Genomic DNA, 13,053 nt, shown 5'->3' with positions numbered 1-13,053 from the left:
GAGTGGACTAGATGATACATCTGAGGGAAGGGAACAGAAGGAGACACCGCCGATTGGAAGGCATGAGATGCACTGTCCTAGAGTTGTGGGTTCCACGACCACCGCTCCCAAGAGAAGGAGGTGGGTGGTGGTGGTCGGGGACTCTCTCCTCAGGGGGACTGAGTCATCTATCTGCCGCCCCGACTGGGAAAACCGAGAAGTCTGCTGCTTGCCAGGAGCTCAGATTCACGATGTGACGGAGAGACTGCCAAGACTCATCAAGCCCTCGGATCGCTACCCCTTCCTGCTTCTCCACGTGGGCACCAATGATACTGCCAAGAATGACCTTGAGCGGATCACTGCAGACTACATGGCTCTGGGAAGAAGGATAAAGGAGTCTGAGGCGCAAGTGGTCTTCTCGTCCATCCTCCCCGTGGAAGGAGAAGGTCTGGGTAGAGACCGTCAAATCGTGGAAGTCAACGAATGGCTACGCAGGTGGTGTCGGAAAGAAGGCTTTGGATTCTTTGACCATGGGATGGTGTTCCAAGAAGGAGGAGTGCTAGGCAGAGACAGGCTCCACCTAACGAAGAGAGAGAAGAGCATCTTCGCAAGCAGGCTGGCTAACCTAGTGAGGAGGGCTTTAAACTAGGTTCACCGGGGGAAGGAGACCAAAGCCCTGAGGTAAGTGGGGAAGTGGGATACCAGGAGGAAGCATGAGAAGAAGCGCGCGAGAGGGCAGGGCTCCTGCCTCATACTGAGAAAGAGGGACGATCAGCGAGTTATCTCAAGTGCCTATACACAAATGCAAGAAGCCTGGGAAACAAGCAGGAAGAACTGGAAGTCCTGGCACAGTCAAGGAATTATGATGTGATTGGAATAACAGAGACTTGGTGGGATAACTCACATGACTGGAGTACTGTCATGGATGGATATAAACTGTTCAGGAAGGACAGGCAGGGCAGAAAGGGTGGGGGAGTTGCACTGTATGTAAGGGAGCAGTATGACTGCTCAGAGCTCAAGTATGAAACTGCAGAGAAACCTGAGAGTCTCTGGATTAAGTTTAGAAGTGGGAGTCTGTTATAGACCACCGGACCAGGGGGATGAGGTGGACGAGGCTTTCTTCCAGCAACTCATGGAAGTTACTAGATCACAGGCCCTGGTTCTCATGGGAGACTTCAATCACCCTGATATCTGCTGGGAGAGCAATACAGCGGTGCACAGACAATCCAGGAAGTTTTTGGAAAATGTAGGGGACAATTTCCTGGTGCAAGTGCTGGAGGAACCAACTAGGGGCAGAGCTCTTCTTGACCTGCTGCTCACAAACCGGGAAGAATTAGTCGGGGAAGCAAAAGTGGATGGGAACCTGGGAGGCAGTGACCATGAGATGGTCGAGTTCAGGATCCTGACACAGGGAAGAAAGGAGAGCAGCAGAATATGGACCCTGGACTTCAGAAAAGCAGACTTGACTCCCTCAGGGAACTGATGGGCAGGATCCCCTCAGAGAATAACATGAGGGGGAAAGGAGTCAAGGAGAGCTGGCTGTATTTTAAAGAATCCTTATTGACGTTACAGGGACAAACCATCCCGATGTGTAGAAAGAATAGTAAATATGGCAGGTGACCAGCTTGGCTTAACAGTGAAATCCTTGCTGATCTTGAACACAAAAAAGCAGCTTACAAGAAGTGGAAGATTGGACAAATGACCAAGGAAGAGTATAAAGATATTGCTCGGGCATGCAGGAGTGAAATCAGGAAGGCCAAATCACACCTGGAGTTGCAGCTAGCAAGAGATGTTAAGAGTAACAAGAAGGGTGTCTTCAGGTATGTTAGCAACAAGAAGAAAGTCAAGGAAAGTGTGGGCCCCTTACTGAATAAGGGAGGCAACCTAGTGACAGAGGATGTGGAAAAAGCTAATGTACTCAATGCTTTTTTTGCCTCTGTCTTCACGAACAAGGTCAGCTCCCAGACTTCTGCACTGGGCAGCACAGCATGGGGAGGAGGTGACCAGCCCTCTGTGGAGAAAGAAGTGGTTCGGGACTATTTAGAAAAGCTGGACGAGCACAAGTCCATGAGGCCGGATGCGCTGTATCCGAGAGTGCTAAAGGACTTGGCGGATATGATTGCAGAGCCATTGGCCATTATCTTTGAAAACTCATGGTGATCGGGGGAAGTCCCGGACGACTGAAAAAAGGCTAATGTAGTGCCCATCTTTAAAAAAGGGAAGAAGGAGGATCCTGGGAATGACAGGCCAGTCAGCCTCACCTCAGTCCCTGGAAAAATCATGGAGCAGGTCCTCAAGGAATCAATTCTGAAGCACTTAGAGGAGAGGAAAGTGATCAGGAACAGTCAGCATGGATTCACCAAGGGCAAGTCATGCCTGACTAATCTAATTACCTTCTATGACGAGATAACTGGCTCTGTGGATGAGGGGAAAGTGGTGGACGTGTTGTTCCTTGACTTTAGCAAAGCTTTTGACACGGTCTCCTACAGTATTCTTGCCAGCAAGTTAAAGAAGTATGGGCTGGATGAATGGACTATAAGGTGGATAGAAAGTTGGCTAGATGGTTGGGCTCAACGGGTAGTGATCAATGGCTCCATGTCTAGTTGGCAGCTGGTATCAAGTGGAGTGCCCCAAGGGTCGGTCCTCAGGCCAGTTTTGTTCAATATATTCATAAATGATCTGGAGGATGGTGTTTATTGCACCCTCAGCAAGTTTGCAGATGACACTAAACTGGGAGGAGAGGTAGATACGCTGGAGGGTAGGGATAGGATACAGAGGGCCCTAGACAAATTAGAGGATTGGGCCAAAAGAAATCTGATGAGGTTCAACAAGGACAAGTGCAGAGTCCTGCACTTAGGATGGAAGAATCCCATGCACCGCTACAGACTAGGGACCGAATGGCTCGGCAGCAGTTCTTCAGAAAAGGACCTAGGGGTTACAGTGGACGAGAAGCTGGATATGAGTCAACAGTGTGCCCTTGTTGCCAAGAAGGCCAATGGCATTTTGGGATGTATAAGTAGGGGCATTGCCAGCAGATCAAGGGACGTGATCGTTCCCCTCTTTTCGACATTGGTGAGGCCTCATCTGGAGTACTGTGTCCAGTTTTGGGTCCCACACTACAAGAAGGATGTGGAAAAACTGGAAAGAGTCCAGCGGAGGGCAACAAAAATGATTAGGGGACTGGAACACATGACTTATGAGGAGAGGCTGAGGGAACTGGGATTGTTTAGTCTGCGGAAGAGAAGAATGAGGGGGGATTTGATAGCTGCTTTCAACTACCTGAAAGGTGGTTCCAAAGATGATGGATCTAGACTGTTCTCAGTGGTAGCTGATGACAGAACAAGGAGTAATGGTCTCAAGTTGCAGTGTGGGAGGTTTAGGTTGGATATTAGGAAAAACTTTTTCACTAGGAGGGTGGTGAAACACTGGAATGCGTTACCTAGGGAGGTGGTGGAATCTCCTTCCTTAGAAGCTTTTAAGGTCAGGCTTGACAAAGCCCTGGCTGGGATGGTTTAGTTGGGGATTGGCCCTTCTTTGAGCAGGGGGTTGGACTAGATGACCTCCTGAGGCCCCTTCCAACCCTGATATTCTATGATTCTATGACAAGCTTTCCCAGCCACACACAACACCCCACCAAATGCTCTGCACACTTGGTCGTATGTGGGAGAAAAAGAAGAATTCAGGCTCTGTAGCCCATTCAGGCCTTGGCCTCTCTGTTGAGACAGCCAGGTAGGAAAGTAGCTTCTGGGATAAGAGCTGGACTGAACACATCAACTAATTTCACATTGAGTGGCACTTGAATTGCCTCTAATGGGACCAGTGTTTAGCCAGCTCTGTCCTAAGCCAGGTTGGAATCTGTATGGCGGAATGGCTTCATGGACCATTCCCTGAGCTACTGGAGCCAGCTAGTCCCAATCTCATTCCTTGCATTGTGACGCTGTCCCCTTCTCTTTCTCTGTGCTGCGCAATTTCCTCACAGGTGGGTGTATCATAGAATCATAGAAGATTAGGGTTGGAAAAGACCTCAGGAGGTCGTCTAGTCCAACCCCTGCTACAGCTGGCCAGAAAGTTTTAGTCAAACCAGCTTTTCACTGGAAAATACTGTTTCGATTAAAATGATTTTTTTTTTTTTTTTTTTTTTTGCAAAATCCTATTGATTTCTACAAAACATCCTTTTGGAAAAAAAAATGAAAATCTGTTTTTGTGACCATGTCCAAGTGTCCCATTTTGAGATTCCAGGGATGAAAAGTGTCAATTTTTCATGTTGAAATTACTTTTTGTTTGAAATTTACTGTATTTTATATAAAAAATAATGGAAGGGTCAAAATTTAAGCAAAACATTTCAAACTTATCAAAACAAATTATTTCAATTGACTTGAAATCAATGTTTTTTGAAATTTCATTTTGTGAAAAATGTCATAATTTTGGTTTTTCGTCTTGATTCAGTATGAACATTTTTTTGAAATCTTGAAACTTTTCACAAGATGGAAAATCCATTTTCTAACCAGCTCTTGTGTGTGCACACATGCACATGCATGCACATCCACAAAGGACATGTTGGAGAGGGGAACTCACCTGAGGTACCACCGGTCCCCTAGTCCATACTCCCGTCCACAGATCCCAGAGCGAGGCCAGAGGCATCGTGGGAGTTTCCGTTCCAGCATGACAGTAGTGGCAACAACCTTTCCAAATAAGAGAGAGGAAAGTAAGAAAAAAACCCCAAAACACTATCTGAAAAACCTCATTTTGAAAATCATTGACACCTCCATGAGCAGAGTTTAGAGCAGAGGTGGGCAAACTATGGCCCGTGGGACCGTCCTGCCTGGTCCCTGAGCTCCCGGCCAGGGAGGCTTACTCCCCGCCCTGCCCCCACTGTCCCCCCTTCCCTGCAGTGATGCCGCCGCGCGGGCAGCACGACTTGCACCTGCCCACCTTCCAGGCTTTCCAATAAGCCTGTCCTGCTGCTCTGAGTGGCCTGGTAAGGGGGCAGGGGGAGGGGGGGTTGGATAAGGGGCAGGAGGTCCCGGGGGGCAGTCAGGGGACAGGAGGCGGTTGGATGGTGTGGAGGTTCGGGGTGGTGGTCAGAAGACAGGGAGCAGGGGGGGTTGGACCAGGGGGTCCCAGGAAGGGGGGTTGGATGGGGGAGGTCCTGGGGGAGGTTCCCAGGAGGGGCGGCCAGGGGACGGGGGGGGGGGGGTGGATGGGTCAGGGGTTCCGGGCGGGGCCTCTCAGGGGGCAGGGGTGTGGATAGGGGTCGGGGCAGTCAGGGGACAGGGAGCAGGGGGGGTTGGATAGGGGATGGGGTCCCGGGGGGGCGGTTGGGGTGGGGGGTCCTGGGAGGGGGCGGTCAGGGGACAAGGTTGGATGGGTCGAGGGTTCTGAGGGGGGCAGTCATGGGGTGGGAAGTGGGAGGGGGCAGATAGGGGGCAGGGGCCAGGCTGTTTGCGGAGGCACAGCCTTCCCTACCTGGCCCGCCATAGCGTTTCGCAACCCTGATGTGGCCCTTGGGCCAAAAAGTTTGCCCACCCCTGGTTTAGAGGCACTGAAGGAAAGAGAGGCAGCATCTCTATCCTGTCTACTAAATGGTTGCTCACTATTTTTGCTTTAATTTCACCAAGGGTTGAGCAAACCATGGACCATCTTCAAACAACAGAAAATGGAATGTTCTTCCCCCTTACACACGGTGGCAGGAAATAAGCCACTCAGTGCACAGTCTATAGGAGATGCCACTGTGCTTATGCAAATATTACAGCCATGAGCAGGGTGAGTGTCTAGTTACCATCAGGAACTCAATACCCTGCAACATCAGGAAAGTCAACCATTAAACTTCCTGGTCTGTCTTGGAAAGACAGGAGGTAGCAGAAAAAGGTATAACATGATCCAATGGCTAAAAATTGAAGTGAAACAAATTCAGACTGGAAATAAGATGTACATTTTTTAATGGGGAGAGTAATTAACCATTGTAACGATTTACCAAGGGTCGTGGTGAATTCTCCATCACTCACAATTTTTAAATCAACATTGAATGTTTTTTTTCCCTAAAGGATCTGCTTTAGGAATTATTTAGGGGAAGTTCTATGGCCTGTGTTCTTGTAAGAGGTCAGACTAGAGGATCACAATGTCCCTTCTGGCCTTGGAATCTGTGAATCTATGAGGAGTGTTAGTGAGTGAGGAATATAAAGGGGTTGGGATGGACAAGAGAGGACAAACAGGTTTCTGGATGGTGGTTTGAAATGATATGGAGGTGTGGATAGGGCACAAAGAGACAGAAAGGCTGGTCCAGATGTCAGGAGCTTCAGAGGAGAAGGCTCTCACACCGAGAGTGCCCCTATTATGTGAAGGGACAGAAAAGATGGTACTTGATATGCAGAGGGAATGAGACAGGAGACAGATAGGCTGGAGCAGAGCTATCGAGGTGGTGGTGAGTTAAACTGAATCTTGAAATGAATGGGAAGCCCAGCCCATGGAGCCATGTAAGGATGGGGGTGATGTGGCCATGCTTCTTTGCACTGCAGGAGTGAGTAGCTGCACCTATCAGCACTTCCACCAGGGCCAACTCTCCTCATTCTGTATTGGAAAGATTTCTCCATTGCATGGCCTAACACGACAGGGCCCTCACCTGTGCTCTCCAAAGCTCGTCCCGCTCGTGGGCCACGCGCCAGTGGGTGTCACCCATCATGGCGATGAGCAGGTTGAGCATGAGGAGGGTGGCGATGACAGCAAAGGCAAAGTACACCACACTGTACATGAAGGGCAGGTCCACGTTGTAGTTGGCAGGCCCGTCAATGATGGTGAGGAAGAGCTCGAAGGTGGTGAACAGAGACATCGGATAGCTGTAGAACTGGCCCAGCTCTGTGGGGTTCTCTGTCTGGAAGATTATGTAAAAGGCTGGAGGGGCACAAGGAAAGGAAGAGAGAGAAAGTTAAAATAGGAATAATGCCCTGTGGTCAGCAAAAGAGAATCTGATGGGTGGGATCAGAATGGGGATTCTTGGACAGGGACTATGTCTATCTCTGTGTGCAACTCACAGCATGATGGGAGCTAATTCCTGACTGGGACCTTTGGGCTTAACAGTAATATAAGCAATTAATAATAAACAAGCTGTGACATAGCAGAAGGCCATGCTGGGGAAAGTTCTAGCATCATTTCCACAGAAATATACTCCTGAGGAAATTCTGCACCAAAAAATTTAAAAATTCTGTGCCAAAAAAAAAAAAAAAAATTCTGTGCACAATATTTTAAAATTCTGCAAAATTCTGCAATTTGATTTGTCCACAAATAAATGCAGAGACTCCAGCACAGCGGAGGGGGAACATAGGCCACTGGCTGCATGGAGGTAGGAGATCACCCTGCAGACCCCACCACCCCCAGGACATGGACTTGGTGGTGAGGCTGCACCCGATCCTGACACAGCGTAAGGCCTGGACCTGCCCCAGAAACACTCTGGGCCCTGCCCCTCTGCACCAGGCACATCAGATGGGGGTGGGCAGGCAGGCTCAGCCCAGCAGGATACAAGTATGGAGGGGCTTAGTGTGGAGGAATCCAGGTGTAGGGTGAGAGGGTTCTGTGTGGGGCAACCTGGGTGTGGGGGGATCTGAATGCACAGGAGCTCGCTGTGGGGTTCCAGGTGCAGGAGCAATGGGACTCTGCAGGGGGACCCAAGTGAAGGTTGGTGGAGCTTGACTGGGGTCTGGGTAGTGGGGTAGTGTGGCTTGGTGGGGTGGGCATCTGGGTGCAGCTCGGAGCTCAGTGGGGTTGGGGGTCCAGGTGCGGGGGGGGGGGTTCATTGGAGTGGTCGAGGTGCATGGAGGGTGAGGCTCATTGGGGAGGGGGTTCGAGTGCGGGGGGCTCAGCAGGGAGTGGTCTGGGTGCACAGGTGGGAGTCTGGATGCAGGGGGGTGGGCTCAGCAGAGAGGGTCCAGATGCAGGCGGGTGGGGCTTGGCAGGGGAGATCTAGGTGTTGGGGGTTGGTGAGTCAGGGTTTGGGTGCGGGGGCCGTTTGCAAGGAGGAGGGGTCCAGATGCGGGGGGAGTTGGGTTCTGGGGGTGAGGCTCAGCAGGAGGGTCTGGGTTTGAGGGTCCTCGAATGCACGGATGGTGGGTGGATGGGGGAGCAGCTCTCCATACAGTGACCCCTTCCCTGGTGGCTGAGGAGTGATGGGAGCAGGAAGGTGTGGGGGAGGGGTTGCGGAGCTGTGGGAGGTTTCTTGGGATGGGTCTTACCCCTCTCTGGCACCAGCTACTCCATGCAGGGGAAATACGCTCCTCCCCCACCCTCAGCCCAGCTGAGACTAGCAGCTGATCCTAGTGCAGGATAGGAACCACTGGTCAGGGTGTCCCGTGAGCTAGGTGTGTGAGGGTGGGGCTCGATGGGGGTGGGGTGGTCCAGGTTCAGGGGGCTCCAGATTCAGGGGTTGAGGCTCGGCAGAGGATCTGGATATAGGGAGTCTGGCTATAGATGCATGGGTGTTGGGTGGATGAGGGGTGGGTCTGACCTGGCACCAGTTGGGGTGTCCCCAGTCCCGACCCCCCTCAGTGATTTACCTCTTTGCTGGCTGTTCCAGGCACATGAAACAATGTGCCCGTGCTGCTGGGGAGGGGCACATGGCCACTCTTTCATTTTCCCTTTGCTTCCCCATCAGAAAGTCATTTTTTCTGTGCGAAAGCAAAGAAATCTACCGCAGATATTAATTCTGCATGCGAGCAGTGGCGCAGAATTGCCCCAGGAGTAGAAATAGAAGCCAGATGTTGTCACAGCCCTAGCTGGCTCTCTCACAGAGGACAAGGTGATGCTAGGCTGAATTACCCAGATAAGACATGGAGAGACAGCAGAGGGAACACAGCCTGGTTTACAAATTATGGTCTCACCTGATGAAAAGCCAAGTATCACCACCGCCATGAGCCAGCAGAAGCGCATGAGGTCTCCAAATATCATCTGCAGAGCAAAGCGACAGGTATAGTTGCCATGAGACCCGACTTTCCCACCAAGCCAAAGACCTTTCCCCTTCTCACTGTGTGATGCTAAATATATCTGATGTTACAGGTATGTTGAAGAAAGGAGCATCAGAAAGCCCTTATGGCTAACACCTGTGTCCACTGGAAAAGACATGCATCTTTCCCATATGGGCAAGACCCTGAGTTCTTCCTGTCACAGAAAAGACCTCATTCCGATGTTCTAGTATAAATGCTGTTGGAGGAAGTCTGTTCTTCTGGTTTCCCCATTCTGGACTTGTGTACTGGGATCAGTCTCTGTGTAACAAGGCTGTGTTGTCCTTACCTTCTGAATCATGATGGTGAAGGGTCCCAGCATCTGAAAGCCTCGTGCAAAGTACATGACATTGCACCAGCCCAGCACCAGGGCAAAGGACATGGGGACCACCTCTCCAGTGGTGCTGGTGAGACGCATCACCATGGTCACCAGGATCATACAGGCATAGGTGATGCTGTAGAGGAAGAGGGAGAGCCAGGAGGATCAGCATGGGAATCAAATCATCCTTCTTTCCTTTCTGTTCACACACAGGTACACTCTGTCCCACATGTAGATGAAAACTGGCTAGTGATATCTTTATGCTCATCTGTGCTTGCTCACTTGCCTGGCTGTCGGCATCTCTCTCTCGGTGTCTCTCTCATGCACATAAACTGATGCAGAAAGAGAAAGAAGCAAAGAAAAGCAACACCCAGAAGGGGAGAGAGGGCAGGTCTAATGACAAGGTAAAGAACAGATGGATAGAAAATGAGAGACAAGCTATTTATGAGATTTGAAGAGGTGGAACCTCACATGATGACGTGGAATGGTCCTCCCAGGATGGTTTGTCCGAAGTACTTGGTGGCTCCAACTCTAAGGATGTCTGGAATCTAAGAGGAACACTCTGTTAAATTTGGGAATCAACTGGGTTATGCACAAGGAGATGATCAGAATGATAATTCCCAATCTACATAGAGTTCTGTTCATCCATTGATCTTAAATTAACAGCTCATTGTCCTGGATATTCAGGAAATACAGCAACATATGGGGAGGAACATGGAAGCTGTTTAAGAGCACAGAGCATTACACAAACATCCCAGATCCAAGTGGAGCTACATTTGGCCAAAACAGTGGGGCCAACACCCTAACTCTTCTCTGAAGTGCCTGAAATCCTTACTGCCAAGTGGTCACAACATCAGTTTCAGGTCTTATCTGATAGATGGCACTTCCAGTAGCATAGTGCTCCATTGGACCCTGCTGAGGCACTAAGGTTCAAAGAATGGCCCCTACTGAGTCACCAACACAGGCCAGTCTCTGTTTAGCTTAAGTAAGAGCTCTCTTGATTAGAATCCAGGGCTGCATGACTCAGAGTGTTGTCCTTACCTCCAGGATCAATATCACTACAGCTCCAATTACTGTGATCAGCTCACCGACCAGCCTTAGCTCATCCTCATATGTCACATAGGATTCCTGAAAGGAGAAAAAGAGAGGCTACTGATTGGTATGGGGGAACACTATAGTGTCTGGAGAGGCCACAAGAGCCATCCAGGTCCAGCGTGAGCACCCAAGACAACAGGACACAGAGAATTTCCCCAACTGTATTCTCGCTCTGAAAAAGAGTACAGGGTGAGGAAATGAAATAAGGCCTAGCTGCAGCCACTGAGGTCAGGAGACAGTAGGATTTCCCCGATAGGTCAGACTGGTGCCCATGTGGCCCGCCAATCCCCATACACAATGCACCTGCAGCATTTTCTGGACGTAGATGGTGTTGTCTCTGTCATTCGTTTTGTTTTCTGTTCGAGCTTTCAGAGGTCGGTAAACACAGCACATAGTGAAGCAAATCATGTACAGCACGTAGAACAAGGCCAGGAAACAGAAATAGGGATGTCCATACATATTCCACTTCAGGCTCACCAGCTCCTTCACAGGTGTCAGGTCTAAAATCTGACGGGCCTGAGAGAGAGAGAGAGAGTGAGAGAGAGATCAGTTGTTAATTGTGAGAGACATTGGTTTATGGACACTCTCTGCACTAGTTCCTGGGAGGACATTAACACAAGCTAATTTCTCCAAAGGCATCTCAGCATGAGGACACTACATTCATCTCATACACAAGCGAATTCTCAGGTCAAGTTGCGTCATTAGCCCAGCTAAGAAAAGAGGGAACACCCTTGCACTCTGGTTTTATTCGTTTTGGGGGGAGGGGAGGGGAGGGGAGAGAGAGAGAGTGTGTGTGTGTGTGTGTGTGTGTGTGTGTGTGCACTTACTATCCTGATGTGTTGCTCTGTACTGCTAACTTACTACTGGGTTCTAGCCCAGAGGTGGATATATTTCTGCAGGGATTGAATGACCCCTATAAAATCTGTGGAGATGTAAGGCACTGCAGAAAAGAAACTTTATTCTTGAAAACAGTAATCTATTTTTTATGATCTCCTCCATCTAGAAAGATCTCTACCTCTTTTATGAGTAATTTTACACACTGTATGATTTGTATACAATAGGGATGGGCTAACCTCACGATGTGAGTGGTTTTTGAACCTTGCAAACTGTTCTGGAGGTTCATAGGGTGCACAAAACTAGTTCAAGTTTGTGAATCTTCTTTTCCTGTGATTGGAAGTTGTTTTGAAGACTGACTCAATTAAAGCTAAAGGTAACCTGTGTTATATAAGAGACAGACACCTTCCACTGTGAAAAACATAATCCAGTCATTAAAGGAAAGGACTGGAAGTCAGAACATTGGGTTCTATTTCCAGTAGTGGCACAGATTTCTCAAGTGATCCTGTGTAAGTCACTTAAGTCAGTTTTCAGACAGTGCCTAAACTTAGGCTCCTAAATAAATGGTATGTTTTCCAAAGGCATTTCTATTGACTTCACTTGGAGTTGTGTGCAATGTAATTGCAGCTGTGTCACTCCCAGGATATCAGAGAGAAAAGAGTGGTGAGGTAATATCTTTTCTCTCTCACCAACAGAAGTTGGTCCAACAAAAGATATTACCTCACCCACCTTGTCCCTTGGAGTGCTGGGAATTCTGCATCTGTGGAAAACTTGTCCCCAAAGCTGAAAAATTCTGCCCTTAATGTCTCTGCCTCTTTTTCTCCTCTGTAAAGTGGATAGATACTTCTCTTAACTTACTGGGTGTTGGTGGTTTGAAAGGCTTGTGGCCAGAGCTTCAGAATTGCTTAACTCCCCTTTAAGCCCCTAAATGAAGATGTCAAATTTTCAAATGTGCTCATCACCCAACAGCTGCCACTGAGAACACTGCAGTGCATCTCCTCAGCAGCACAGGTTATTGTGAGCATATGAGGCCTGTTCTCCACACTGGCTTCCCATAGAATCATGAATCAAATTCAAGGTCTTGGTCCTCCTCTTCAGGTCACTCGTCCTTAGAAGATTGGCTAATGTTCCAGGACGAAGACCATGCTCAACAGCCCTGCTCGTCAGGCACAATGGAACTTTCTACCATCAGGGTAAAAGCTCATCTGCACAGGAGACAGAACTTTCCTGGGGTTTGGTCCCAGACTGCGTAATGAACTTCCACAAGAATCAAGGACCATCACAACCTCACCATCATCTTCCCCAAGTGCAAGGCGCACTTCTTCAACCTGCCTTCTCTGACACAAACACAAAACAGTGTACACATTGTAAAAAACAAAACTCTACCACAACTAAACACTCCACTGCATACACACTTCTCTACCTCTCAGGGGATTGAGAGAGAATGAACCAAACATGACAAACATTAGTCCCCTTGATTAATGCATTATTGACAGGCATTCACATATAACAATGATGAAGGTAATATAAGAACTCAAATTACACCGAATAGAGTACATAGTAACTGTTCGCTGCTGAGCTCTTTTGAATACCTGGCCTTTAATTCTCTAATATTTGCAAAGTGTGCAGAGATCCTCAGATGGGAAATGTTCTAGAAGGGTCAAGCATTGTTTTTATTACTATAAATGGGGTGATGTTGACCCTGATTATCAGTCAACATTTGCTAATGGGGAAGGGTCCATCAAAACGTAGGATAATTGACTCCAGGAAATGATGGCAGCTCTGTCTATTTGAGCCAGTTGAAATAGCACTTGAAAAAAGCATTTCTGCAACGGCTAT

At 48.9% G+C, this 13,053-nt stretch overlaps 1 protein-coding gene across 1 annotated transcript in view; it reads right to left on the bottom strand.

Moving 5' to 3' along the window:
* LOC102932467 (transient receptor potential cation channel subfamily V member 6) overlaps positions 1-13,053 on the bottom strand; it is a 45,665-nt gene that overhangs the window by 6,075 nt on the left and 26,537 nt on the right. The window contains exons 8-14 of the mRNA XM_007068608.4: positions 10,684-10,896; positions 10,327-10,413; positions 9,757-9,833; positions 9,256-9,421; positions 8,847-8,913; positions 6,599-6,867; positions 4,555-4,661 (exon numbers count right to left, since the gene is read on the bottom strand). Coding sequence (XP_007068670.1) covers positions 4,555-4,661; positions 6,599-6,867; positions 8,847-8,913; positions 9,256-9,421; positions 9,757-9,833; positions 10,327-10,413; positions 10,684-10,896 — 986 coding nt within the window. The remainder of the gene's footprint in view (positions 1-4,554; positions 4,662-6,598; positions 6,868-8,846; positions 8,914-9,255; positions 9,422-9,756; positions 9,834-10,326; positions 10,414-10,683; positions 10,897-13,053) is intronic.

Source organism: Chelonia mydas, chromosome 1, assembly GCF_015237465.2.
Source record: "Chelonia mydas isolate rCheMyd1 chromosome 1, rCheMyd1.pri.v2, whole genome shotgun sequence".
NCBI lineage: Eukaryota > Metazoa > Chordata > Testudines > Cheloniidae > Chelonia > Chelonia mydas.
This window is presented reverse-complemented; position numbering and strand designations above follow the sequence as displayed.